Source organism: Rhagoletis pomonella, unplaced genomic scaffold (genome assembly GCF_013731165.1).
Source record: "Rhagoletis pomonella isolate Grant_MI unplaced genomic scaffold, Rhpom_1.0 Rhpom_scaffold_00011, whole genome shotgun sequence".
Classification (NCBI taxonomy): Eukaryota; Metazoa; Arthropoda; class Insecta; order Diptera; family Tephritidae; genus Rhagoletis; species Rhagoletis pomonella.
The window spans coordinates 28,697,972-28,725,192 of NW_023458565.1; the positions used below are offsets into that span (position 1 = coordinate 28,697,972).

Below are 27,221 nucleotides of genomic sequence, written 5' to 3' on the forward strand. Positions count from 1 at the left end.
AAAAAAAAAAAAATGTGTTAGTTTTTCTTGCGGCTTTGCTTGGTGTGGCTTTTTTGATTGATATTTTGACGTGCGAAAATGGCGAGTTCACACCAAAAACCGGGCTATATAAAATAAAATAAATGCAGACATACTCGCACATACATATCGGTGGTTTATCGCACCCATTTGGCAGGCTGCGCAACGCCTCAATGGCCAACCAACAGCTGCTGCTAGTTCATGGCCAGTGTCAAATATATGTATGTAGACTACATATTTGTTTTTCTTTAGCGCTTGACTTTTGAGAAATATTTGCGTTTTTCAACGTCTAGCGACGACAATAAAAAGCATAACAACTTTTAGCCTTTTCGACATTTTCGTCACACAAGTGAATTGGGCGTTCACTAGCAGTCACTGAATGAGTGATTCATTTGGTTGGAGTGTGAGACTGCCAATTAAACAATTCAAACCATTTGCAATGCAGTGTTTCTCATTTCCCTCGTAAGTGCAATATTTTTTCCTGCTGACATTTAATTTTTGTGCAAATAAAATGGCTTTAATTTGGCTTTCACTTTTTTGAGCGTAATTAAAAATCAATTTTATCGCACAACAAAGTTCGCCGCCGCCGCCGCCGCTGCCATCGTCATTATACTACCAACTTAATGAATTTCAAGTAAAGTGTAAATAATAAAAGAGCAGTCGTGCGCCGGCGTCGACGATGGGCGACAAACTTCACTCCACATTTTCATCCTCAGCTGTTTGACAGGTCGGCAAGCGCCGCTTGGCTGCATGTCAGTGGCATATTTCCGCGCCGTGCCGGATGAGCGCTTTAAAAAAAAAAAAAACAACCTTAATATTAGCGGCAGTTACAATGTTGCAACCCAATGCCATAAGCGCTTAAATGCGCACTTGACTCGCAGCTTCTTTGTTGTCGATTGCCGGTTGCATTTAATAGCGCCGAAGATGAATTGCACCCGTTAATTTTGGCGCAACGTACAGACACGCAAAATGCCAGCTTATGCATACATAAATATTAATTTTAATGTTTGTGTGTGTGTGTGTTAAAAAATATTTGGTATGTTCGCTTGGCATTTAAATTAATAAATTTTATTCACTTTTCGCCTGCAACTTTATTTCATCTTGGACTGTCACGCGAAATTCTGCGAAAAGTGATGGCAATAAAATTACGCACAAGCAATGAATTGTTATGTGTGTGTGTGTGTGTGTGTAATCACAGCTGCCTGCTTTCGCACATTTTCGGCGGCATCAAAGTTAATGAGAAAGCTGATACTTTTCAATTAAAAAAGGTGTTTTCTTCGTTTTTTTTGCATATCAGTTGCACTTATAAGTAATTGTGATTAAATTTACTTGCCAACGGCTGTCAACGGTGGTCATTATATATTGTCAATGAATTGAATTATGTTTTTAGGGTTTGAGAAAAAGGGAGTTGGAAAACTTTAAATATTCCACGAAAACTAAAAGACTTTTACTTTAGCTGCATTTGGCTGCACGGAACCTCAGCAAGACCAATTTGTGTTAGCACGCAAAAAAATCAACATTTAAATTCTCTTGCGGCTATAAATGCGTCTTATAAGGAATGCCGTGTTGATAACCTTTAAATTCACCTCATCGTTTGTCAGAGGAACGTAATAATTGAAATTAATAATCCAGTATTCGCCCAGCGTTGGAAATTCACCAACTGTGTGAAACAATTTTAGTGCCCCCACCTGCTAGGATTTTTTTATACCAAAAAAAGTTATACCCCTATTTTTTATTTAGAAATCAAAAAATATATAGAGACTAGAGATGGGCGCGGGATAGCGGGACTCACGGTACTGATTTAAAATTGGCCGGGATGGGCGGTATCGGGAAGATCTGTAAACGGGACGGGACCAAAATCCTTTCCCGACACTCCCGATAAAACCGCAATCCCCGCAAATTCACAAATCCTTCCTTAAAAACGATGTTTGAAATGTGCACTTTTAATGTTTTATTGGGACGAAAAAGAAAAAAAAATAATAGGAAGATACCAGATCTCTCATTATAATCTTTATTATTTAAAATTAATTTGAAAGACATGAACATTTTTGTCAACCTTCGATCGGTATGCAAGCCCCGCCACACACGTTGAAATCTCAACCGATCTTTTCAATTTGTTGTCCGTTTGTGGCCTGCTTTAGAAATAGATATCGGGACCCACGGGACCCGCGGTACAATTCTGAAAAACGTCGGGATGGGCGGGTTCGGGACTTAAAAATCGAATTTCGGGATGGGCGGGATCGGGATTAAATACTTATTCCCGTGCCCATCTCTAATAGAGACTGCCTCCAAGTATGCCATGTATTTTATATGGGGAAAAAACAAATTTCATAGAAATGGTAATTCTTGAAAATCAATATTTATCCATCGGAAAACTCTGTTTCTCTTTAGGAGATTCCCAATAATACCCAATTATTTATTTAGAATTTTTTAATGGTAATAGTTACCAGTTTTATAGGTCCTCCAAAGGCCCTAGATATAAAATGCAATCGGGGACCAATAAAAAATCGTTAGTATAAAAAAATGGTTAAATAAACAATTGGATATTATTATTGGAAGTCTCCTGAAGATAAGTAGAGTTCTTCGATCGAAAAATATTGTTTTTCAAGAACTCTATACCGTTTCTACGAAAACTTGTTTTTTCCAGTATAAAATACCTGGAAAAATTTGAGCGCTTTGAGCACTCTCTAAATATTTTTTGATTTCAAAATAAAAAATAGGGGTACGTATACTTTTTTCGGTATTTAACAATCCTAGGGGGTGGCGGCATTGAAATTCTGACTTTACTTCATTTTGGGCCACCCTAACATACATACATATACATATATAACGCCTCACGAGAAAACGACCCTATAAATATTGGCGAACGTCGAAAATTACCTTCAATATCCAATATGCATATCGAACTGAGAACGAACTCATAACCAACCCTGGTTTTCCAACGTTCAGAGCAAATTTGAAATGCCCTTGAAATGGGTTCGAAAAAAATTAAACCATAGTAAAAAGAGAGAAAGGGAAATCTAGCACATTCTCAAAGAAAAATATAAGATAACCGCTCTTCATTTTCGAATCGAATTTCAATTCGATAATGGGCTGGATTTCGAATTCATAACGAAGGGAAAATACATTGGATAGCGAAGGTGCCGTTTTGCTGGAAAATGGTTTAGTTCTTGAATCGAATACTAATATATTGCACATTCGTTATTGAAGGCAAGACTCGAAAAAATATTGCTTTTCCAATCATTTTCGAATTGCTAACCAAGCCCAATGTTTATTGGGGAAAACTGGTTTTTTAAAGTTGAACGAATAGTGTTGTGCTTTTTTAACCGATTTAATTCTTCAATTTTACGTAGATTTTAAATAAAACATAATGTAGAATTTTTCTAATATATACATGTTAAAAAAAAATAAATGCAAAATCGAAGGAATTGGTGTAATTTCGACATTTTTGGTCGAAAAAGCTCAACCCGGAGCCCCTAGGAGCCACCTGAAAGCTTTTAAACCGATTACGTATTTATTTATATCCCCAACCTCACGTTATTCTGTGAGAAAACTTTTGGATGCATGCATTTAAAATTTTTCATACAACATAAAGGCCACTCTAATATGTATGTACCATATTAACCGCATTTTCTCACCGACAATTACTTTTCCAGCTTAGGAAGAGTTCAAAGTTTTTCTCTGGGGAGTTGACTTAACTGTCACAAGCGTTGATTGCTTCGTAGATTTGCGCAGATAAACGCAAGCATATGCTGCTGTGTTAGCAATAGCAACAATAGCTGCTGCCGTTGCCGCCACCGCTGCCACTGCTGCCGCTCCCATCATATTGGCCAATCACTTAGCGCCCAACCTACGTAACTAAATTGTTAAGTCTACAAGCGTTTCCAATGAAGCGCACAATGAGATGAAATTTGAAAATAAATTAGCAGCAGAAGCAATTTATTTTTGTGCAACAAAGCAACAATGCGAGTGATGCGCATGCGTACTAGCCAGCAAGCATGTGAATATTTGCGTGCACAAGCAATTAGCCGCAGTGAGGTGACCTCAGCAGTAAAAGGTACACACATGCGGGTGTTTCAGAAGCAACAATTACAGTTGCCGGTGCTGCTGCTGCTGCTGCTGCTGTGGCTGTTGCTGGAGTGCAACTTTCGTTCACCTGAGAATGCCAACCGAAGATGCATAGCTAGCCAAATATGTACAAAAAAGCATGTGTGTGTGTGTGTGTATGCGCTCCTGAATAGAACTGACATTTGCGTGTGCGCGCACGCTCAACCTCACTGTGGCACGATATAAATTGCAAACGATAATGAACTAATGTTGCATGCATTTGTGTTTTTTATTTTTTATTTTACTTTTTTTTTTAAAGATTTATGTGTGTGAGGCATGTGTGTGTGTTCGCTGTGAGTGATTGTTTTGCCACAATTGTTGCTACCATGACAGTTATATGCGCAACGGCCGCCACTCTGCACATCCCTCTCAAGCCTTCAACTAAAATATGCATTCAGGTAGGCTGACCTCAACTATTCAATGTCACTTGTCGGTCAAAAAGTGCACACAAAAAATTCCAGCTTAGCCTGTCCGCGCTACGAGGTCAAATTTTTTCGTGCGTTGCATGTCAAAGCTCTACAAGCATTAGATAAATATTTAACTTTAAGCAACCGCTTTGCATTGCGCATATTTCTTGGAAATGTCTTCATTAGAGCTGCAACGCCTTTGCAGCTGTTATTTGTATACAACTGCTTACATACAAAGCAAGTAGAAGGCAAGGTATTTATGTATGTATGTCAACTTATGCACTTGTAAATTTTTTTGCTGTAACTTTTGCGTTGCAGTTATTTAGTAGCAATTTTATTTTGTGGTGGCAACAATCACTTTGTCATAACTGAAACTTGGTCATTCTGTCATTTTTTTTTTTTTGTTTTTGTTTTTGTTTTGTACATCTGCAGCTCAAGAACTCCTCTAACCTGTATTTGTATTACTTACGTTAATTACTTTGGCAAACACTTTTAAGTTGCATTTGATGTTGCTGTGTGGTTGCGACTTCAAGTGCTTGTATGTGTGCGTGTGCCTGTCGGTTTTCATGCTTTTTTGTTGCTCATCTGTCAATTACTGCATCTGTGGAATTAAGCGGCAGTAATAACGGCGCCTCAAAAATGCGCACAATTACGCAAGAAGCCACTGGTTAAGACTCAAGTTGCGATGGTAGATGCAAGCTTATAGAATGTTTCTAGGGCAGACAGAAACGACGAGTGGATGAGCATAATAATTTTGCTCTTCTATTCTCTATTGCGGACCTTCCTACTTATATTAAATACGAATAAATCCACGAAAGTTACCTTCTATGCTGTATTAAATTTTCGCTTTAAAATTTAAAAAAATTTAGCTTTGCATACAAATTTTTATGTATCTTCGTGTTAGAGTTGTATGAAAACAAAAGACTTAAGAAACGAACTTGATTTTTAAAAAGAATTAGAAAAACAATGTTAACTGAAATCGAATGATTGTCGTTACCTTATTTTTAAGTGACATTATTTTGACTAAAATTGGATTTCAGTGAAGCAATTCTACAACCTATCCTCCCCAAATGACAACCTCACCACCAACTGCCCGTCAAGGCTTGGTGATCCCTGTTATCGCTAACGAGGCTCTGTCGACCGGTACGTGACGGTATTATATTCTTGCTCAAGGATGAGTTCACTTAGTGGGACTGGACTCAGACTGCACGAGACGCGCATTGAGGAACGCTCAGGACGACATGGACTTGCTTAACTGTGGACCATAATGTACGGGACCTCAAACTTCGCGCTGGAAAATGCACGGAAAAATCTAGAGGCATCTGTTCCCCAGAGTGGCGGTTGCCTGGTCTGTGTCTGACCCATAATTGCCAGCAGGATTAATTTCATCTAGAAGTAGGTATAAAATGCAACCCAACCTCATAAATGGAAAAAGAACACCAAAAAGTGGAGATAAAAGTCGCTTAATGTGGTCTACTCCTGCAAAGCTAGGATTGGAAAAAACTGGGTGCCAGACCGCAAATAATATACTGCATTTATATGGCGGTAGTTAGACCTACTCTCAACTATGGCGCGCTGGTATGGTGGGAGGCGGTTGACACCAAATCCTATTAACCTGAAAAAGGGGCAGGACAAACAGGCCTATGCCCAGGCCGCGCTGGAGATACTACTGGACATTCCACCCGTAGACCTCCACTTTAAAAGTACCGCAGCTAAAAGTCATCGCCGACTCAGGGGCGTCTAACAGGCTGCCAACGATTTACAAGGGTCGCGCCATTATTCTCGACAGAATGGAAGTGGAGTGCAGTAGCAGTTTCTATCAGGTCACGGAAACTGACTTCGATCGAAACTTTGATACCCAGTTTCCCGTCAGAAGTGACTGGAGGATTAATATTCTTATCAACGATCACGTAAAACCGACGGCTCTAAAATTGACATTCTAACAGGATCTGGTGTCTTCTCTCAGGAGTTATCTCTGAGAGAGTCCTATAGACTTTTAGACCACTGCAGTGTTTCCAGGCTGACATATATGTGCTGTCGAAAAGGCGGTAAAGCTGGTGACCGCCATACTGCCATCAAAGCCTTAGGGCCGGCAACGACTAACTCGATATGCGTCAAGGAATGCCGAAGATCGCCACAAGCTCTATTGCAAAACACAATCAATCTTTACTGGGTCCCGAAACATAGTGGTGTTCCGGGAAATGAAGAAGCAGATGAATGTGGTAGAAAGGAATCTGAGATGGGACTTGGGGGAAGCGCTCCAGATCGCAAAAATTCCCCTGCGTTTTCTGTCTTCTGGAGTTGAGAGAGTCATCAGGGTAGCCACCAACACTGGCTGAGTTTCAGAGACTTGGGAAAAGTAAAGAGTGACGGTTGGCGGAATCGCGGAAAAATGTGGACTGCTTTCCCGACAAGGGAAAGGCACTTTACCGAGGTACAATCGACAATAGTCTAAGTGCATGCGACATCCATTTGCGCCCAACTTCTAGATTAGAAACTTATAAAGGAAAAAGGATAGCGAAATGTGTGCGCAGTTCTTATAAATAACGCACATCTACGGCTTATTTCAGCCGCTCCTTGAATCCACAGAGTTTCTGTAAGTGTTCTCAAGTGGACGTATAATGAAAACCAGCAACAGGGAAGTTACACATTACTCGCTAAAACGCCTTTAATAGAAATACAAACTTAACAAGCCATTTCAAATTTGCCCCCCAAAAAGTCTTAAAAGCTTTCACATAGTAAATGTTTTTTTAATAGCTTTCTAGTTACAAGCTAAAGTGCAATCGAAGCGCAACGAAAGCAATTAATCACTGCAGAGAAATGGAATCAAATACATAGGCGACAGCGCAGAAAATCAACTGTCACATCAAGCAAACGCGCCTGCGAAAGCACTCACTCACTCACTTGCAACAAAATCAGCATACAGCAGAGTGATGGGGGTTAACATACACATGCATTTTGTAAGCCAAACGACAAACATGCAACACATAAGGTGGCAGTTGCAGTAGCACAAAGCATAGTAGCTGTAGTTTAGGGGCCGCTGCGGTTAAGCGAAATGCGGGAGAGTGCACCAAATGCATGCGACATTTAGCGGATGCGCGTGATAAATCACAGCCGCCACATTGCATTAAATGAAACTCATATTCAATTAAGAAATGCCAACTGCTGGGAGAAGCATAAAACTCCTGGAATGTGGAATTAGTGTATGCACGCGCGCGTGTGTGTGTGAAATAGAGAGCGCGCGCTTTTCATGCAAAATGCAAAAGCTGCAAGCAACGCCTGATGTAAGGAGTCCAATTTGCAAGTTAAGTAGACACCGGCGGAGCATTTCCTTTGCGACAAGTGGCGCGTTGCTGTGACAAAAAATAAAATAAAATAACAAAAAAAAAATGTAAGTTACTTGCTTCTTCCTTTGTTTTTTTGTGTGTTTTTTTTTTGGCTGTAAATGTTGGCAATCAGACGAGCAACATTTTCGGTGCCGCCACTGATGGCGCAGTCTGACAGCTGCAGATAGCGCATGTTGACTTATTTGTGTACAAAAATATATACACAAACATACAAACACAGACTAAGTTGTAAGTTGTGGAAACTTATAATTACAGTTAATATATTTTTGAGCACAACTGTGTTGCTTGCAACTGGTTCAGAGCGCGCAACACCGACCGACCGAAGTTGAAGTCACAGTTGCAAGCGGCTTGGTTGGCGGCTGATAGCTTTGTAAGCCTTTATTTAATTGCACACCGCGTCGGCCAACTTGCTACTGATGTGGCTTAATACTTGCACTTGCAGGCACACATACATATACATAAATATATAACTGTAATTCTGCAAAAAAAGTAACTTCGTAATATTAACAGCAACGCCAACAACAACAGCAATCGGTATTCATTCATATGCAACAAACTTTGCTGCAGCAGCGCGCGGAATGCCTTTGAATTGCTTTGCAGTTATTTATTAATTCACATAGAGCAACTGCTTTTGAGTCTTTTGCCATGTCGCGGCCTTGCCTAGCATACATTGCATATGGCGCATTGCAGCCTACTACAATCGCGCGCTAGCGCTTTAAGACGTCTTTCCTTCGCCTTTATCTTACGCCTTCCTTTTCGGCTTTGATTTGGATTAGTATTTATTTTTATTTTTTAATTTTTTTTTTTACCAGCTTGGCTGCCAAGCGCTTGGTCTTATCTGTGAATGGCAAGGAAAGCGCTGTCCGCCGTTTAAGAATAACGAGTAAGTGCGCGTGCGCAACGATTCACTGCGCTTACGCGACGCGGTGCGGCACTACAGTGCGGTTGGTAAGTATGTACTTGGAGAAAAATTGTGGCGAAAATTAATCATAATGTTATAGATACTAGTATGTAATAATGAATTGATGAAGTAAGAAAAATATTAATGCTCGATTGGGTTTTGAAATTATTGCATCTAAAGGGTGTTATGAAACGAATACTGGAGAATAACTCAATGATGGCTGCGAAAATTGTATGTGAATTGCCGCTCTATGTGAAATTTGTAATAAAAATACATAACTGTTCGTTCTAAATTGAGTTTTTCGATTTTTTGAGTTTAAGCTTGAGTTTGAGATAGTTAGATTTTGAAGTCGAGTTTGATTTTGCAATTGAGTTTGAGTTTTAATTTGAGTTAGATTAAGCTTTTTGGGATTGCTTTTTAGGGTAAGTAAGTTTTTGCATGTGCTTGAGTTGAGTGAATTTACGTATGTGCTTGAGTTTGAGTGAGATTCTATTTGAGCTTTATTTGTGTAACTTAAACTTGACTTCGATTTTGGGTTAAAATTTGAGATTGAGTTTCAGTCTAGATTTTAATTAGAGTGGAATTTATAGTTTTTGTGTTTTGAGTTAAAATTTGTGCTTAAGTTTAACTTTACGTTTACTTTCAATTGAGTGTGTGTTTGAGTTTAAAATCTGATTTGAGACTGAGCTTCGGTTTTAGTTTGAGTACGTGCTTGAGTTGAGTTTGAGCTTGAACTTGAGTGAGATTTTAGAGTTAAGTTGGAGTTAGATTTGATTTTGAGTTACAGTTTGGATTCGAAATCGACTTTAAGTTACAGTTAGAATAGCATTCAGTTTTAGAGTTTGAGTTTGTGTTTGAGTTTTATTTTGTAGTTAAGTTGGAGTGAGATTTTGAGTTTGAGTTTCAGTTTGGATTTGAAATCGACCTTAGGTTAGAGTTAAAATAAAATTTAGTTTTTGAGTTTGAGTGAATTAAAATTTGAGCTTGGTATTGAGCTTGCTTTTTATTGAGCGTACGGTTGAGTATTTTCCTGCATTTAAAATCTGGTTTGAGTTTTAGTATGAGTTTAAATTCAAATTTGAGTTTGATTTTGAGCTTGAGCTTGATTTTCAGTTTGAGTAAAAATTTAAGTTCGAATTTGAGTTAGAATTTCGGTTTCAGTTTGATTCTGGGTTTGAGTTTAAGTTTAGGTTCGAATTTGAGTTTAAACGAATTTGAGTTTGCATTTGAGTGAATTTGAGTTTGAGTTTTTGTTTGAGTTGTAGCTCGAATTTAACTTAAGTTTAAATTTGAGTTCGAAAAAATGTTTGAGCTTAAATTTGAGTGTGAGTTTAGGTTTTTGTGAGTTTCAGCTCTATTTGGATTTGAGTTAAATTTTTAAATTTGTGTGAGAATTTGTCTTTGAGTTTAAGTCAGGATGTGAAGTTGAATTTGAGTTTTACTTAGATTTTGAATTAAAATTTTAGCAGTAAATTATAAATTCGGGTGTAACATTTCCATTTTAAATTCGAATCGGAAATCATGTCCTGGGAGTACCGCTTCCTGAGCCCCATTTGCTTAAAATTTTTTTCTACAAAAGTATTAGCAAATAAATACCTTTATTTTTCTCAGTGTACATTCAACCGTTTGCCAAACTGGTCAAAATTGAGTTGTCTACCTGGGAAAGTGTGAATAAATCAAAATATGCAAATCATTTAGAAACTTGCCGATAATTCATTAGTGTATAAATAGTTACGATCGTTGAAAAAATTGCGTTGAAATGTAGTTGCTACTAATTGCTACCAGATTTATTGCAAAGATTTTCACTTTTCAATGTGAAAATAAATTTTAACGCTAACAAATTGAGCGGAAAATACGAAAAAAAAACAAAAACAATTTCCGCATGAAGCATGCGAGGCGGGACAAAACGGATGCTACATGAATACTTAAATATAATACTTACATACATATGTATATACAGACACGCATAAATACATACATAAGATACGCATAAGTTGTAAGCCAGAAATTTCATTAAACAAATATTTCTAATTTACGCTAATTTTTTTTGCCAGCATTTTATAGGTCATGCGCATATGTATGCCTGGTTCAAAATTAAATCGTGTTATTTCCCATTTATCACCGCAGTTCAATGAACTTTGCCGCCGGCGACATTTTCACAACACCTTCATTAATACATGAAATTACATACATATATCAACTATCTTCCTTCGAAAACTTTTGATTAATCGAAGATGCAATTTCATAATCGCCATATCGTAGCTTGAGGGCTTGGGAGTGTGTTTGTATGTACATACATACATACATATGTATGCTTATATTTGTACACAGATATTTATGCATCACCGTTATCTTTGTATTTTGACTTGAAAAAGGCAAACTCATGGCTAACAAATTGATAAGTCGTGCACCGCATATTTGCTTAAGGCACTCTGTTACCACTTCGTTTTGCAACGTTGAACCGAAACCGAAACATCATCTACAACACCATCACCACGACCAACAACAGCAGATACACAATGGCATCAAAGTTATAAATAGTAAATAGGTTTGTACATACATACATAAAAACGTAGCTAGGTAGGTGTATGTATGTATGTCCACAGGTAATCACTAATGGACAAGAGTTGAAAAGTCAAAGAGTGTCAAGTGACAAAAACGCGGCGACTGACAAAGCCGATTTGGTGAGAAAGAGGAACGTGTCTCAACTTACGTGTACTCTTTAGTATAACAAAAAAAAAAACAAAAAACACAAGCAACAATTACAATGCATTTTACAAAAGTACACATGTATATGTCATATTTACTTTGAAGATTACAGAGGTTGGTGCAATATTTTTTTTAAGCTTTCAATTGCACAGGCGCGTTTTTGTATGGAAATACGTATATGACATTTAGTGTGCATCATTTATTAAATTTATTAAAATGACAAATTGGGTTTCTATGGATTTTTTCGTAAATGGTATTTGTCTGTATTATTGCTGAATACGTCTGCTGAGCCATTTGGGATATGACTATGAATATGTGAAAGGAATGTAAAAAACACACTAGTTGAGGACTTTATAAGAAATATAGAATTAGTATGTCACTTATTTTAATCCATAAATTGAAAGTATAAACAAAGTGAAAAATTTCCATTAAAAATGTATGCAGGCTTCATCACAATCCGGCCTTCGTATGAGCAAGTTGATACCAACTACATAGCCAAAGGTACAGAGGACGGCTTACATACTCATCACGAGAGCTTTAGCCACTATACGCAACAAATTTTGGAATGATCTTAAATCTTCCATCGGTGGATCTCTACGCCAAATTTCGGTCCAGGTTAAAAGCAATCCAGCCCTGTAGAGACCTCAGCTTCGGACACGCAAAGGTCCTTGACACTCTACCGGCTAATCTACGACAGTTAGATTATATCACTCCTCTACTCTGTTTAAACAATAATTTCTCCATAAGAATCTCACAAATGGAAAGTTGCCATAGACTTAGACTTAGGGTCGATGGCTATATATGCACAGATGGTTGCAAGTTTAACAAACTAATGGATAGCGGCATCCATACGAGTGCAGAAGGATTCTCAACTTGCTGGCATCAAAAAGCTCTTTGACTGTTGTATGGGTCACTGGACACAGGTACATTCCTGGCAACTGAATAGCCGACGAGCTGGTAAGGAGAGGGATCAAAAATTTATGAAAAGCTTTTTGTGTAGTTTTGGAAAGTATGGAGTACTTTTGAGGATAAATTCCTTTGGTATCTATACTTTTAAGGATCGTGCATTTTTGAGAGTACTGAGTACTTTCTTCAAATATACACATGTTGGTAGCATTTCAATGCTTAGTGTACAAATCTCATAAGCTGGCAGCACTTCATTCAAATTAATATATTAATCCCAAATTACGTTGATTGAATGGCTAACTGTATTGGGTAGAAATATTGCATTTAAATTATCGAAACTGGAAATTAAGTAGCTACCTCCTGGCAACACATAAAGAGTCTTCGCATTTTGGGACACATGTCACTGTTGGCAGTCATAACTTTGAAGTAGTGAAGGACTGTGTTTATCTAGGACCCAGCATAAACACCACCACGCTGGCTTGGACATATTGTACGCAAGGATGACGACGCTCCGGTGAAAAGATCCTTCGACTCCGCGTCCATGGGTGGAAAATGAAACCAAGGGCGACCACGAACACAATGGAAGGGCCAAGTGCAGAAAGACCTGTTCGTACTTGGGATGAAAAACTGGCGCAGATCTGCAAAGGAGAGAGGCAACTGGCGAAGTTTTTTGGTCTTGGCCCAAACCGACAAACCGTTGCAGTGCCAAATAATAATAAGAAGAAATTGAGTACGATACCAGTAAATGTAAATAGAACTTAGTACTTTTAAGTATCTATTCGACACCTAATACTGAGGACTTTGAATCGATCCTGAGTTCATGCATCAAGGTGATTATTGGAACGGAGTATATTTGAGCACTGAGTACTTTCGAATTTGCTTGTGAGTACTCAGTACTTTGGAGTACTCATTTTGGTACTTTGCAGTACTCAGTATCGTTCTTCTCTCAGGTTAGTAGAAGGAGTAATCACCGAGCACTGCCTGATGGGATCTGATGTGACTGAGAGAAATCGGATTTGTCGTGAACATTTTCGAATTCTGTACGAGATTCTTAGTACGCGGTAATCTCGAAAACTACTGAACGAATTTTTACAGGATTTTTTTCTGTATCGATAGGAGAGTGACCTTTTTTATTTAGAATTTTAATAGGGTTGCCAACTGTGTAAAAAACTATAAGATCCTCACCCTTCGTTGGATTACAAAAACTGAGGTGTCGAATGAAAGCTATTGTTCGCTAGAAAATCACTAACTACTTATCTTTTTAAATAGGGTTGCCATCTGTTAAGAAAATTACTATTTTCAATCCTAATAAGCGTAGGCATCAGTTCTACACCGTCATTGTCAAATGAAAAGACCTAGGCTCTAGATGTGTAATAATGTATTATTTTGCTGAGTAGTGTTACCACCTATTTAAAAACTATAAGATTTTCACAGTTCGTTGGATACAAAACTGAGATACCAAATGAAAGTGCATGGCCTTCGCATGTACAAAAACTTTAATTTTTTTGAGTAGGGTTGCCACCCTACGATAAATCGATAGTATAGGCATTGTAGTATGACAGCGATTAATCATTTGATTAAATTAATCGATTTTTTGTCCAATTTACGGTATAATTTATCGTAGTTTTGTCTTTCATTGATCAAACCTAAATAATTAACGCAGATTATTTTATGGAAACGGGTAGCGAGTCGTCACTAGAATCAATTGAAAATGAGTTCAACCTTAGGGCGCCCCATTAATCTGGTGCTACAGCCACCGAGAAATGCAACCGCTTAACAACAAAACGCTTATCAAATCATTTGTTTTTGCAAACTGATAATTATAAATTTTTTTAAGGAAAAGTGTTTTTCGATTAAACGATTATTTCTCAATATTTATAATTAACTTTTTTGGCATGGGATTAATCATATGTTTAATTAATCCATTTTTTTGTTTTGTTCCTCGAAAGTATAGTGATTAGTAGACTCGCTTGGTAATGTTTTTAACTCCTCTATATAGTACAGCTCTGATCGTAAATGTTCTGCTATCGAATTTATGCCATTACGGCCAACATGTAGACATACGTATATGCATGCATACATACATACGTATATACTACGTATTTAGCTTACATCACAGGAAAAGCCAATTATCCATCAAAACAAAGAGTCACTTTCACCCATTAAGTATGTAGTAGCTCTCGAACTTTTATCAGTCACTTACCTCGTTTATTTCATCCTCCAGCGCGCGCTGACGCGTCAACTCACGCAATCGCTCACGACGTTGCTCCGTGAGCTGCTCCAGACGCTTGGCCGCGTGATCGACCTCATTGAATAGTAATGTCACCTTGTGTAGTCTAATTGCAACATCCATGTTGCCGACGCTGCAGCTACTGCTGGTGCAATCTCCTGCTGCTGCTACTGCTGCTGCTGCTCTTACTCCTCCTACTGCATTATTAGCTACCGTTGTGACGATGGCTGCTGCTACTGTTGCTGAACTATTGTTGTTAATGCCATCATATGACGTCATTGTGCTGTACTTTGACACAGCGGGGCGATTTTGTGACTGGCTAATTTGGCTGTGTTGTTGTTGTTGCTGCTGCTGTTGTGAGTGTTGTTGTTGTTGTTGTTGCGACATGCTAAAGCTATAACTGCCACCAAATCCCAGGTGGCTGATGGATGAAATGGTCGACAACAGTTTGTTGCCGCTGCCGCTGTGTCGATTGTTGTTGCAGCCATTACTGCTGCTGCTACTGTAGTAATAGCGGTTGCTGTTGTTGTTGTTGTGGCTACTGTTGCCATTCGAGTTGATGCTGCCATTATGATTATGACTATTTTCACCACAGTTAGTTGTCATTGCGGTCGACGGCGGTGGCGTTGATGTTGCAGCAAAACATTTGGCCAGCTCCTGCAGCCGTGCCAATTGCAATGCACCGCGCTTGCGCAAATTATGCAATTCAGAATCCATGAGCGCGCGACTCAACGCCCGATGTTGCGCGTACAATTGACGTCGTGTGGGCAACCCTTGCAGGTCGGCGGAGCGTATGTCACTCATGGCGGCCACTAGCCGTTGGCCCGCCGTTGCGCATTGCCGTTGAAAGGGTTCGAGTGCGACGAAGAATTCGCGCCACTTCCGCGCGTCGTGATGATGCAAACCTTGCAATTTGCCGTACGGTATTTGCGAAGGTGCAACACTTGTCGTGACTTCATTGACGCTAATGAATTTCAACGGGTGTTGTTGCGGCTGTTGGTGTTGTTGTTTTTGTACTGATTGCGGTTGCTGTTCCTATTCGAGGGAAAACAAAGCGAGAGAAAGAAATCAAAGAAACGTGTATTGTTTGTTTGTATTGCTGTTGTTGTTGTTGTTGTTGGTATTTGCACGTTCAATCACTTGTGGAACGTCCAGTGGTCCGTTTGTTTGTCTGTTCGATTGTCTTGGTCATGTCTTTCTATTTATGTTTACTCTTGTAAGCGTTGCTGTCATTGCTATTGTTGTTGTTGTTGTGTTGGTTCTTGTTAAAAAGCGGGTTAATTGGGTGTTATGTCGGGGCGTTAACCGCGTGCTCAGATGTTGATGATTTGTTTGCCAGGTTTTTGTTTTCTTCTTGCGACTCATTCCATCCTCTCGCCGCCGTCTGGTCCTACTCTGTTAGCCTACATTGCCTATTTTTGTATATTTTGCTTTGATTTCCTCTATTTGCCAATGCAATTGTTGTTATTGTGCTTTCAAAACCTTGTTATTTGCTACTCATTGCTACTCATTTAATTGTTAACGAATCGACATCAAGACATTTACCTCGTTTTATGTTACGACAACCTACAATTTTCCAACTTTTTTGACTGTTTTTTTTTTGACATGCCCTGGCCCCGAAAGTAGACACCCAAAGTTCAGCAGTTCACAATTGATTTATTTTTGGGAACTTTTGGCGCTTTTAATGCCGATTGCTGAAATGTTCATTTGTATGATTTAATAAGTTGTATGTCATTCTTTGGAAAATATACTTATATGTACGCGGTAATGTGGGTATTGGCAGTCAGCTCAGAGGTGCCGCTGAGAAATGCACTTGAAAAAATGAGAGAAAACTTGAGAGTGAGCCTATTAAAGTCCATTTTTGGCAGGAGAAATGTGTTCTCAAGAAAGATCGCCAGTCTTTAAATTTAAGTAGTAGAGGGAAAACTTACTTACCCACCTAAATGGCACTAAAGATGAGAAGATGAACCCAAGCCGCCAGTCGAGCACAACGGAGCTTCTAAGCTTACAAGGTCTTGCCGAGCATGTCGTCTGAAATGCTAAAAACTACTGTCCATTTGAACCAATTACCTAAATTTTCTAAGAAACAAGTTCTCAAAACGCATTCTTTCTAGGAACAATTGCTAAGAAGATTCCGTATTGTTGTGTAGACAATATCATCCCACAGCCGCTTACACGGATGGCTGAAAACTAATTTTGAAAGTTGAAAGTGGATACACCCGAAATACCATTCATGGAGTCTTTGCTTTAGACTGCCAGACTAGAGCAGCGTTTGCTAAACAGAGATCGCAGCTATAAAAAGGTTGGGCTCTGTCCTATCGACTCTTTAATTTTACCTGTTTTCAATAATTTTATAGTCTAAGGGCCAAGCAGTTATCAGGTCACTGTACCGCTACGCAGCCTTGTCTATAGTAGCGAAAGTATTCTGACAAGGCGAGAACGAAATTATTTTGCTCAAATGGTAAAGGTGGGCTATCTCCTCTGCTGACTTCAGGCAGCCACCTTAACCTGACATAGCCACTTGTTACCCTACTCTTCACCAAAGGCTACACCTTGGAAAAATTGTAGAGTTAAGATACCTCTTGGCCGATTTTAAACCCGCCTTCGACGGCACGAAAGAAGTTGTCTATATTTCGCGATGTCTGTATTTGGTATCCCCGCGAAACTAGTACGGCGGATCAATCAGATCATGTCGAACGGGAGCCTTGCATAAAATCTATCATTTCTCTAATAAGCAGAGTACTTCACAAAGTTTCCTGGGGTTGAAGAAACAGAATCTGTGGAAAAATCGTGGCTATAGACTTGAACGTATCCTGTACTCGACTCAAGAATTCGCGAAAAATTTGACTATATCTATTCCTCGCTTTTCTAAAAAAAATTACTTTCACAAAAAGTTTTCTTCAAGGACAAGGTAGGTGGATATTGCTTTGAATCGAAGCATTTTTTACGGATGTCTCACAAATTGATTGTAGCGTAGGTGCGCAGTTTTTTGCAACTAACCTCAAAATCGAAAAGTCTATCCAGTTGCAAAAGTCACCCCGTGTTTCTGAAACGAGAGTCTTTGCTAGCAGAGAGGCGTCTAAAATAGTTTTAGAATCAGAACGAATCGGCATCAGCACCGGATCAGATAGAGAGGCGGCTTTTTAGGCAATTGCCTCTGCAAGTACCATCTCCAGCACAATAAAAAAAAAACGCAGAGAGTACGTTGCCGCTTCAGCTGATAGATAAGCTGTTGCGATGATCTGGATGCCGGCTATTGTCAGCATAAAAAGCAATGAAATGACCTAAGATCTAGCCGGATAAGTGTCGACTCTGGATATCTCAGTGTCGACTCTGGATATCTCAGTGATAAAACAGGTTCTTTCACCTCATAGCTATTTCAAGGGCCGCATCTTGCTGCTCTGGAAAAATGTTGTAAATGCCTATAATCCTGTAGAAGGCAGTGGCCCCCCAATTCACTAAACGCATTTAAGTTTTCAGTAAAATGAACAGCAGAGATTTGTCTTGTTGCTATTGAGCTTCGCCGGCTCTTATCTCGCCCAGCTCTGGGCACCACAGAAACCATAATTAACCAAAATTTACTATATGGGGCACTTGTCTAGTGGAATATGCTAAAAAAGGCCCTCCTCGTCTAGCAGCTGGAAGTAGCGTAAACAGCTATCTAAATTGGGATCAGTGGGACACTTCGAACCACTCTTACTCTGGCGCTAAATACTATGCCAAATGCTGCCGCTGTGCGCGCCTTAGTACGGCTTAGTGAAGTGCGCTTTAAGTTCGCCTCTTGAGCTATGGGAACTCCAGTATTTTAAAACATTTCGAGTTCACCGCACTCCAGTTCTGTGGATCGAATGGATCTTTCACCACCCATATTCCAACGAGAGAGGAACGGGGGAAACGCGACCTGGTTAAATTTTTTACGGATGGATCGAAGCTAAATGGAAAGCTTGGTGGAGGTGTCTTCTGCGAAGCAATCTCCATCAACCTGAAATTTTGGCATCCGGATCACTGCAGCCATTTTCCAGGAACAGGTAGCCGCAATAAAAGAGGCTTCAGATTGGTTGCTCTCCTTGAGGAAATACTCCCGGATAGAGTTAGTCTAGATGCCCCTCTGACCTCTTGTGGTCTATTTCTGGACAGATGGGCGTTTGGTCAGCTCGGCGGGCAAAGGGTGAATACCTTGGAATGCAAGGTGGATAAAGTCTTCTGGACACGTGTAGACCGGGAGCAGGAGGGCACTTAGGACTTAGAAAGTTACACTTCAGGCTATTGGTGGGAGTTCTAACTGGTCATTGCAGTAAAGGTAAGCATGCGGTAAGGCTGAATAACATTGATGCCCCTTACTGCAGCAGATGCTTAGAAAATGAGGAGGTGGATTCATCTCAAAAGTGCTACTCGGATACCCTGAATTTTTAAGCCCAAGATTCAATCACCTTGGGTCGCACTTTTTCTACAGACCAAATGGTATAATGGGAATGGATATACATAAGTTGCTTGAGAAGCTTCGTGATGAGCACGGAGCTTTTTTGCCTACAAGAAGTCTTAGGTCTCTTCTTTCGGTTCCTTCCCCACTTAATACTTGTCTAAGTGTGTCTCCACCTACGGAGGCGGCCCTTCTACCTAACCTAACCAATGCTATGATTTCAACTAGCAGCACCGTTTTGTGCAGTGTAACGACAGTCGAATGTATTTTTTTTATCTTTAATTTTTTTCTTTCAAAAGTGTGGGCGCAACTTACCTTAATGCAACTTTCGTTGTTGTTCTCACCATTGCCAACCATGCTGACAGCTACATTGTTGTTGAGTGCTGTGGCATTTGGTTGCTGCTGCAATTGCTGTTGTTGTTGTAATAAGTTGCGTTCGAGGCAAACGGCAAGAATTTCGCAATACGCAATTTGCCTTGTCAGGAGACGCAGACTTTGGTAAATTAAGTCGATTACGCACATTTGGCTTGGCTTTTCGATGGCAATTAGAATGGTGAATGTTGGTGTTGCAGCATTGCTGCCACTGTAGCTGTCAGTGTTGGTGTTGGTGTTGGTGTTGTCTATAGTGGTAGCATTCGCATGGGCGGGTGATTTAACGGCTGTGGCTGTTGTGACATTTGAGGTGACTGGCATAGTTGTAGTTGTAGTTGTAGTTGTGCCAGCAGCAGCTGGCTGTGCGGCTGACGTCGCTACCTCTTTGACCGTTTGCGGTGTCGATAGACGGCTGATGGACGATTGTTGCGGTTGCTGTGACTGATGTTGGTGGTTCTGTTGTGGCTGTTGCAGTTGCATTGAAGGTTGCTGTTGTTGATGGAGTGTGGTACGGTCATTAGCATTCACAGTTGAAATTCTGCAATTGAAAATGAAACGAATACAAAAAATACAAAAATAAAAGCACCGAGAAACATTAATGAAATGAGTCAAATACGTGACAGACCATTAAAAGTAAAATAATAAGTACATAAATCAGAAAAATCGGCGTAGACAAATGTTGAAAAACTCGTTGATAGTATTTAAGATTTTTTTAGCGGCTGCAGCAAATCAAAATTATATATCTGTGCGTGTCGGGCGTATCTTGCAAAGTGTCCCGCAAGCCAGATAAATGATCGAACATTAGCCGAGTTGTGATGAAAAATGCGTGAATGGCAATCAATGCATTTATATGAAAAATAAAATAAAATAAAAATGCAAACGCATGCAGTGGAAACATCCCCAGTAGGAAAAGTGTGCCTAGATTTAGTGTGTGCTCAATATCATTTAAATTTTATATATTTATTATATAAGATAAGACCAATTCTTAGCAATTGTCAAGCTTGGGTGACCTAATGATTTGCATATGGGGATTTTAGGTTCTTTTAAACTACGAGGGCAATTTGACAAGTACATTCTATTGTATTCCAAAAAAAAGAAGACATTTCGCAACAGTTACATAGCTTTATCAAAATTTTTCTTGGAAAAATAAAGTCCTGCAATGTGATATGTGTGTATATGTGATATTTGTTGAAAATCAACAGTCATCCAAACTACTATTTCTTCAGTTAAATGTTTGCTACTTCACAATATGAAACGATTTACGAACAACGAATACAATGTTAAAATTATTAAATTAATATATGTACCACAACTAATTTTTAAGCAAAACCGACCACAATTCTCATATACAAATTTAAGACTACCATTAGTTTCTTCAGGATGCAATGGTCGGATCTAAACCAAATTAGTATGAGACCACCTTTCCTTACAAAAAAAAAAAAAAATTATAGAAATCAGTTAACGTGGTCCAAAGTTATGCGGTAACATACATAAAAAAATAATATTCCGACGAATTGACAACCTCCTCCTTTTTTGAAGTCATTGACAAATTATAAATTTTCAATGGCTGTGTTTTCGAACATAAAAAAAAAATTTTCTACATTGGCGGAGCTCATTTTACGCTCAGTTGCTGGGTGATGTTAATAAGGAAAATTGCCAAAATTGGTATGGCTAGCAGCCGCAAGTGAACGCTGAGAGATAATGCAACCGTAAAAAGTGACTGTTTGGTGTGCAATGTGGGAAAAAGAGGAAACGGGTCACCGTAGCTTTCTCATTTCTCAGCGCTTTGCCATCATACATAATCTATGATGGTTTTGCCTGAAATTTTAATTTTGATGTAGCTAAAATAGAATTTCAATAAGGCGGGGCTACATGCAATACACGTATGGTTCTATTGCGCGAGAAATTTTCATGTTGCATGATTTCGGCTTCAGCAAAGTGGCTTGAACCCGAAGATCATGCGATTCTACTTCTTTCGGATGTCTTTTTATGAGACTATTTTACAACTATAAAGCAGTTGAGAGACTTAGTGCCAGAATTTTGTAAAAAAAGGCATCGGAAATTACACCAAACGATTAGGTCCGACAAATAGTGCCATGGAAGATATTTGATTTTCTCAAGCAAGTTTTAAAATTTATCTGTCCTTCAAACACATTTTTTTTTCAGAAAAAATTTGTATTTAAAGGAGAAATATATGTATTTAACAACCTACTTGAGAAAACAGCCTTTTGTGGCGTTTTTAGCTTTACTTCCCCAATAGGAAGATGGATAATCCTGGTTATTTTTAAATATAGTTTTCCTTTAGCACGAAACACTTCTTCAAATGCGTCACTAATTTTTTAAGACCTCAAAATAATACGATTTCCTAAAGCCTTCCAAGCAAACGTTTTTTTCCACCGATTAAACCTTCGTTGATATAGTCATGCGCATCCTAAAAAAAGTTGCAACAACTTTCTCAACAGACAGCACAACGATGACCTTCTTTAAATTAATTGAGCCAGCTTCTAACAACTGTTTTGACTTTTCATTGCTTTCAGGTGTGCGTTTATGAATCTACGCTTCATCTATGGCTGTGAATCTATATAGAACAAGGACAAATAGAGTACATCGATCAACACAGAGGCGTATCGCCGAAACGGCAGCTTTCGGCTGGGTAGAGACAATTTATTCGCGGTCCTCTCCGGAAACACCGTCCCAGTAACGTTCTATTAGGGACCGAAAATAAGTTTCATATGAAAATTTATATTTTTAGATTATTGCCAAATCCTTATTTTTTTATTTTTATTCTTGCGGTCAAGAATAGCTTTCAAATTTGGTTTTTATTTTTTCGGTCAAATTTGATCGTTATTTTGGATTTTTATTTTTCGATAAAATTAAGTATTTAAAATTTTTTTTCGATAGATCTTTTAAGATCTAAAAAATTAAATCTGAAAATAACGCTGCCACCCGCCAGTAATAATGAAAATGGAAAATAAGAAGACCCATATCTTCTTATTTTGAAATCGATTAATATTTGAACGTTTCGGCGGGGCTTTGAAATTTATATATTATATGGGGAAAATAGATTTTTTTGTAGAATTGCTATAAATATTAAAAAATAAATATTTTTTGATCAAAATTATTTCCCTTCAGATATTTTGCAAAAATGGAATTATGATGCAATTTTAACCCTGGAATGTGGTTATGCGCGTGATGTGGTTATGAAGTAATTTTTGTATATAAGAGACGAGATTATCGGTTATGAAGAAGCAGTTAGAAAAATTTTAAAGTTAAATATGCCACATAGTTTTTTTTGTTTGAAGATTTCTGAAGGGAAATATTTTCATTCGATCAAAATTTTTTTTGTTTTTTTGTTTAACCATGTTATAGCAATTCTAGGAAAAAATTTATTTTTTCCATACGAAAGAAAAACTTCAAACGCTTTTAAATGTTAACCGATTTCAAAATAAAAAAATACAAGTTTCCTTATTTTCGGTATTATATAGTTTTGGGGGTTGGCTGGGAAAAAATGTATGACCACCCTAATATAAATACATACATATGTACTTTGAAGAACTTTTCACCAAAAAAATCTATTTAAAAAAGTGATGCCGCGATCACACTTGTACATTTTATACTCGAGCAAAGTAGAAACTCAAGTTAATCAGTCATGCGCTCCAGTGCATACATATTTAGTGAATTTTCCTACAGGGAACGACAGAGTAATGCATTTGTGCTACTATTATTGTTGCAATCCTTTAAAAAATATGTTACAAGTATCTACGCATTTACAGCCAGCATAATTTACAACTGAACCCTGACACAGAAAATATTCTTTTATTTATTCATTTTCGATTTTCGTTGAGCAAAAAAAAAAAGCAAAAAAACTTGCATTCGCTCTTACTCCACAGCTAAAAGGCATTCATGTTGCTGCTGTTGTTGTTGCAGCAGCAATCGGCACAATCATTTATTTATTATCGCTCATTTGTGCCACAAATAGCATACATAAATATTGTAAATGAAAATAAATTCTAGACGCAGAACAGAACCCGCAGCAATGAACGGCAACGTCGAAGGTGCGCACGAGGTAAGCCGCTTGTCGGAGCTTACAACACGCTCGCCATTTAATTGAAATGACGCTGCATGTGGTCAGAATTATCAGAAACTACATAGTTGCTTTGTCTGTCATTGCTGACAACGAACGACATTCGCACTCGACAGGGACGACGACACCAGCCAGCCGCCAGCCGCATGCCGCCAATTGCCAGCTGAGCGGTGTGGTTGCAGGCGTAGCGCGCTTCTTCAGATCAACCTACGCATTTGCGGTGTTTGTTCTTATTGTTGTAGATAGTAGCATCGCATGTAATTTTGCTGCTTCTGACATACCACTTTGACTTTTTAGTTTTATTTTCAGTTTTTGTTGTTGTTGTCGTGTCACAATTGCGAATATATGTGCGATAGTCGCAAAAAATGTTGCGAAAATACATATGTTTATACATATAGTATCTATATGTTCAAATAAGCTTAGCAATCTTGAGAAATTTATTTATATGCATACATACATTAGGGTGCACCACATTCCATAAAAAAAAAATTTCGGTAGATAATATTTTTCCAAAGGAAACATTAAGCTTTTATATTTCAAGGCTTCCGCCAAAATATCTTTGAAAAATTGTTTATAAATAAATTTAGTTAAATTGTTTTTTTTTTTTCAAAAAATCAACTCAGATAGGGGAGTTTAAGCTTAAAAGGTCTTTTATAAAACTGTTTAAAAATTTTATCAAAGAAATCAAAATAATAAAATTTTTGGAGTTATTTTCAAATCGGTCCAGCTCACGTAAATCTTAGTATTTTTTTTTAATATTTTGGCATAAGCCTTGAAATATTATACATTTTATAATTCCGGTAGAAAAGCCACAATTTTTTTTTTGGTGATGCACCATAATGCACATATGTACATATGCACCCTCATACATATTCAATTATATCTTAGATTCTTTTCCAAAGCTTGTTTTATTGAGATGAGCATTGCTTGAAATATGGTAGTTGATGTTGCTCAGCTTGAGTTCGCACACTTTTCAGATACATACATAAGTACTTATGTAAATATATTTGCATGCACGAGTATGTCTGTATGTCGCTGTTTGGAAGTTGTTGCCGTGATTTGGGTTAATGTCGCGTGTATTTGTCATAATTTGCCTCGCAGCTTCTCGTTGCATACCGATTTGTCTATTCAAATGTGCCAGAGCAGGTTATGTACCTACATACATACATAAGTACGTATGTATGTCATATAGACATATGCGTATGTACATTGGCCAACAAAAAATCTTAAAAAAATGCTTGTTTAAACGGTTTTCTTAAATTTGTTGGAATTTCGAAATAAAGATCTCAGACACGCGTGAGCATTAACATGAATTTGCGAGACTGGGTGATTGTAGTAGATTGTGGCACACAGTAACTACGTTAATACTAAAAAATAGTAATAACAAATGTATCCGACGATTTTCTGCTGACTCTTGTATTTTCTGCAATTATTTGTGAAGAAAAGGTTTTTGAAGTGAAACTTCCTTGCGTTCGGTTGGGAGTAATGGCAAACATCGATGTAACGAACGGGGCGAGGGGCGGTGGTGGGGCCCCAATTGAGTTTAAGAACATGATTAATAATAAGGCTACGATTTACTTTAATTAAGGTTAAGATTAAGATTAAGATTATGATAAGATTAAGATTAAGATTAATATCGGGATTAAGATTCAGATTTAGATTAAGATTAAGATTGAGATTTAGATTAAGATTTATATTAAGACTGAGATTAAGATTAGGATTAAGACTAAGATTAAGATTCAGACTAAGATTAGGATTCAGACTAAGATTAACATTGAATTGAGATTAAGATTAAGATTCACATTCAGATGCAGATTAAAATTTAGATTAAGACTAAGATTAATAGTAAAATCAACAAAATTGAATTGAGATTAAGATTCAGATTAAGATTCAGATGCAGATTAAATTTAAGATTATGATTAAGATTAAAATATATAAAATTTAAGTCTACATATTTTATGACTAAATAACCTCTTAAAACACCCCCAGGCCGGAAAATGGCAAGGATTTTAGACATATGTTTCCTATTATCTAAACTGGGTATAGACAAAACTAGTGAACACTAGACAGCCGGCGTGCTACCACTATACAACGATTTTTGGCTACGCCTTTACAGAATCTGTCTAATTTATTTTTTTATCAGTTTCGAAAACGAAATTGCAGGATGAACTCTTTTTGATTTCGAATATGGCTTCCTCTAGTAAAGCTTTGTATGCATACTAAATTTTTGTGGTCAATCGCATATGTGAACGGGTTTAGTTTGAATAAATTGTTGGTTGAGCAGTAGGGTGATACAAAGAAAAATGTATAATGTTAAGCTCTCACCCCCTAAAATTTTTCTAAACTCGGAAGGAGGCTTTCAATAATAATACCCGATTGTTTATTTCACGATTTTTTATCGGTCCGTGCGTTGCATTTTTTGGGCTTTTTGGGGGACCCATGTATACAAAAACCGTTAATATTAAAAAATGGTTAAAAAAACAATTGGGTATGGTTACTGAAAGTCTCCTAAAGGGAAACAGACTTATCCGATCGAAAAATATTGATTATCGAGAATTCTATACCATTTATACGAAAACATGTTTTTGCTTTGAGGCAGTTCTAAACATAATTTTTTTAACACAAAAAGTACGGGTATTCTTTTTTTCATTTAGAAAAATCCTAGGGGATGAGAGCTTAATATTTTAAACTTTTTCCACCGCATGTATTTTTGGCCCACCCTATTTAGCATCCATAGGTTAAACAGGTTGAGACAGCTTGGGTCGCAAAACACTGTGACTGTTGTATGGGGCGCTGGATACAGGGACTTTCCCGGCAACTGCATGGCCGACGAATTGGCTTTGAAAGGGATGGAAATGTCAGCAGTAAATTATACTCAAGACGTTGGCATACCTCTAACCTGCTAAAAACCAGATTAAGGGCTGTGGAATCCACCTGTCAGACTACCAGAAAATGTTGCCAGAAAAATGTTGCCACTAAGATTAAAAGTCGGGGTAAATAGCAGACACTGCCTTATGGACACACAGATAAAGAGATTGGGATACCCATCCAACTAGCTAGTGGTAGCTGTCTAGGCGACGAAGAAGTGGAGAGCAACTAATTCTTCAACAAGTACGTTTTAGATTGTTTAGCTTACCTGAACTCAGCGAATACTCTCGACCTTCTGTGCCATATAAAGCGCACTAGGCGATTCAACTTCAAAGGAAAGTTAGGGAATAAATGTCTGCCGCCAGGGGTCTGACAACGGAATTTTTCAACCTAAACTCTAACCTGCTTGTTTAGTTCTTAAAAAAAGAGCAAAATTGTGCAGAGCTGTCTAAAGTAAGCAGGGTATTTGACACCAGTTCACAATTTATAATACCCAAAAAATTACGTACATATAGATATATCCGCTAAGCATTCGTTTCAAAGAATGCCGCTCACCCAATATATTCTGAGTACTTTTTGTTTGAATTTGGAAGTCCTATGGGTAGCCATGGGTTACGTTTTTCCATCTTATGGCGGTCCCATCTTATGGCGGTCCTGTAAGCAGTAAGCGTCTCTTCTATTATCTACCGTAGTACATATAGATGGATGTATTCTATGAAAACTATGCGTCATAAGCACCTTTACGACTATCTAGGATGATACCGCGTTGGTAGTAATTGGTATGATGCTTTGTGAGATATTGTTAGCAGACGAAATGTGAAAAATACAGACAAGGAAGTAGGAATTCGGCCG

At 38.2% G+C, this 27,221-nt stretch overlaps 1 protein-coding gene across 1 annotated transcript in view; it reads right to left on the bottom strand.

Annotated features, from left to right (window-relative positions):
• The window catches only part of LOC118746960, a 463,693-nt gene that overhangs the window by 23,981 nt on the left and 412,491 nt on the right, over nucleotides 1-27,221 (bottom strand). The window contains exons 8-9 of the mRNA XM_036480954.1: nucleotides 19,361-19,955; nucleotides 14,599-15,660 (exon numbers count right to left, since the gene is read on the bottom strand). Coding sequence (XP_036336847.1) covers nucleotides 14,599-15,660; nucleotides 19,361-19,955 — 1,657 coding nt within the window. The remainder of the gene's footprint in view (nucleotides 1-14,598; nucleotides 15,661-19,360; nucleotides 19,956-27,221) is intronic.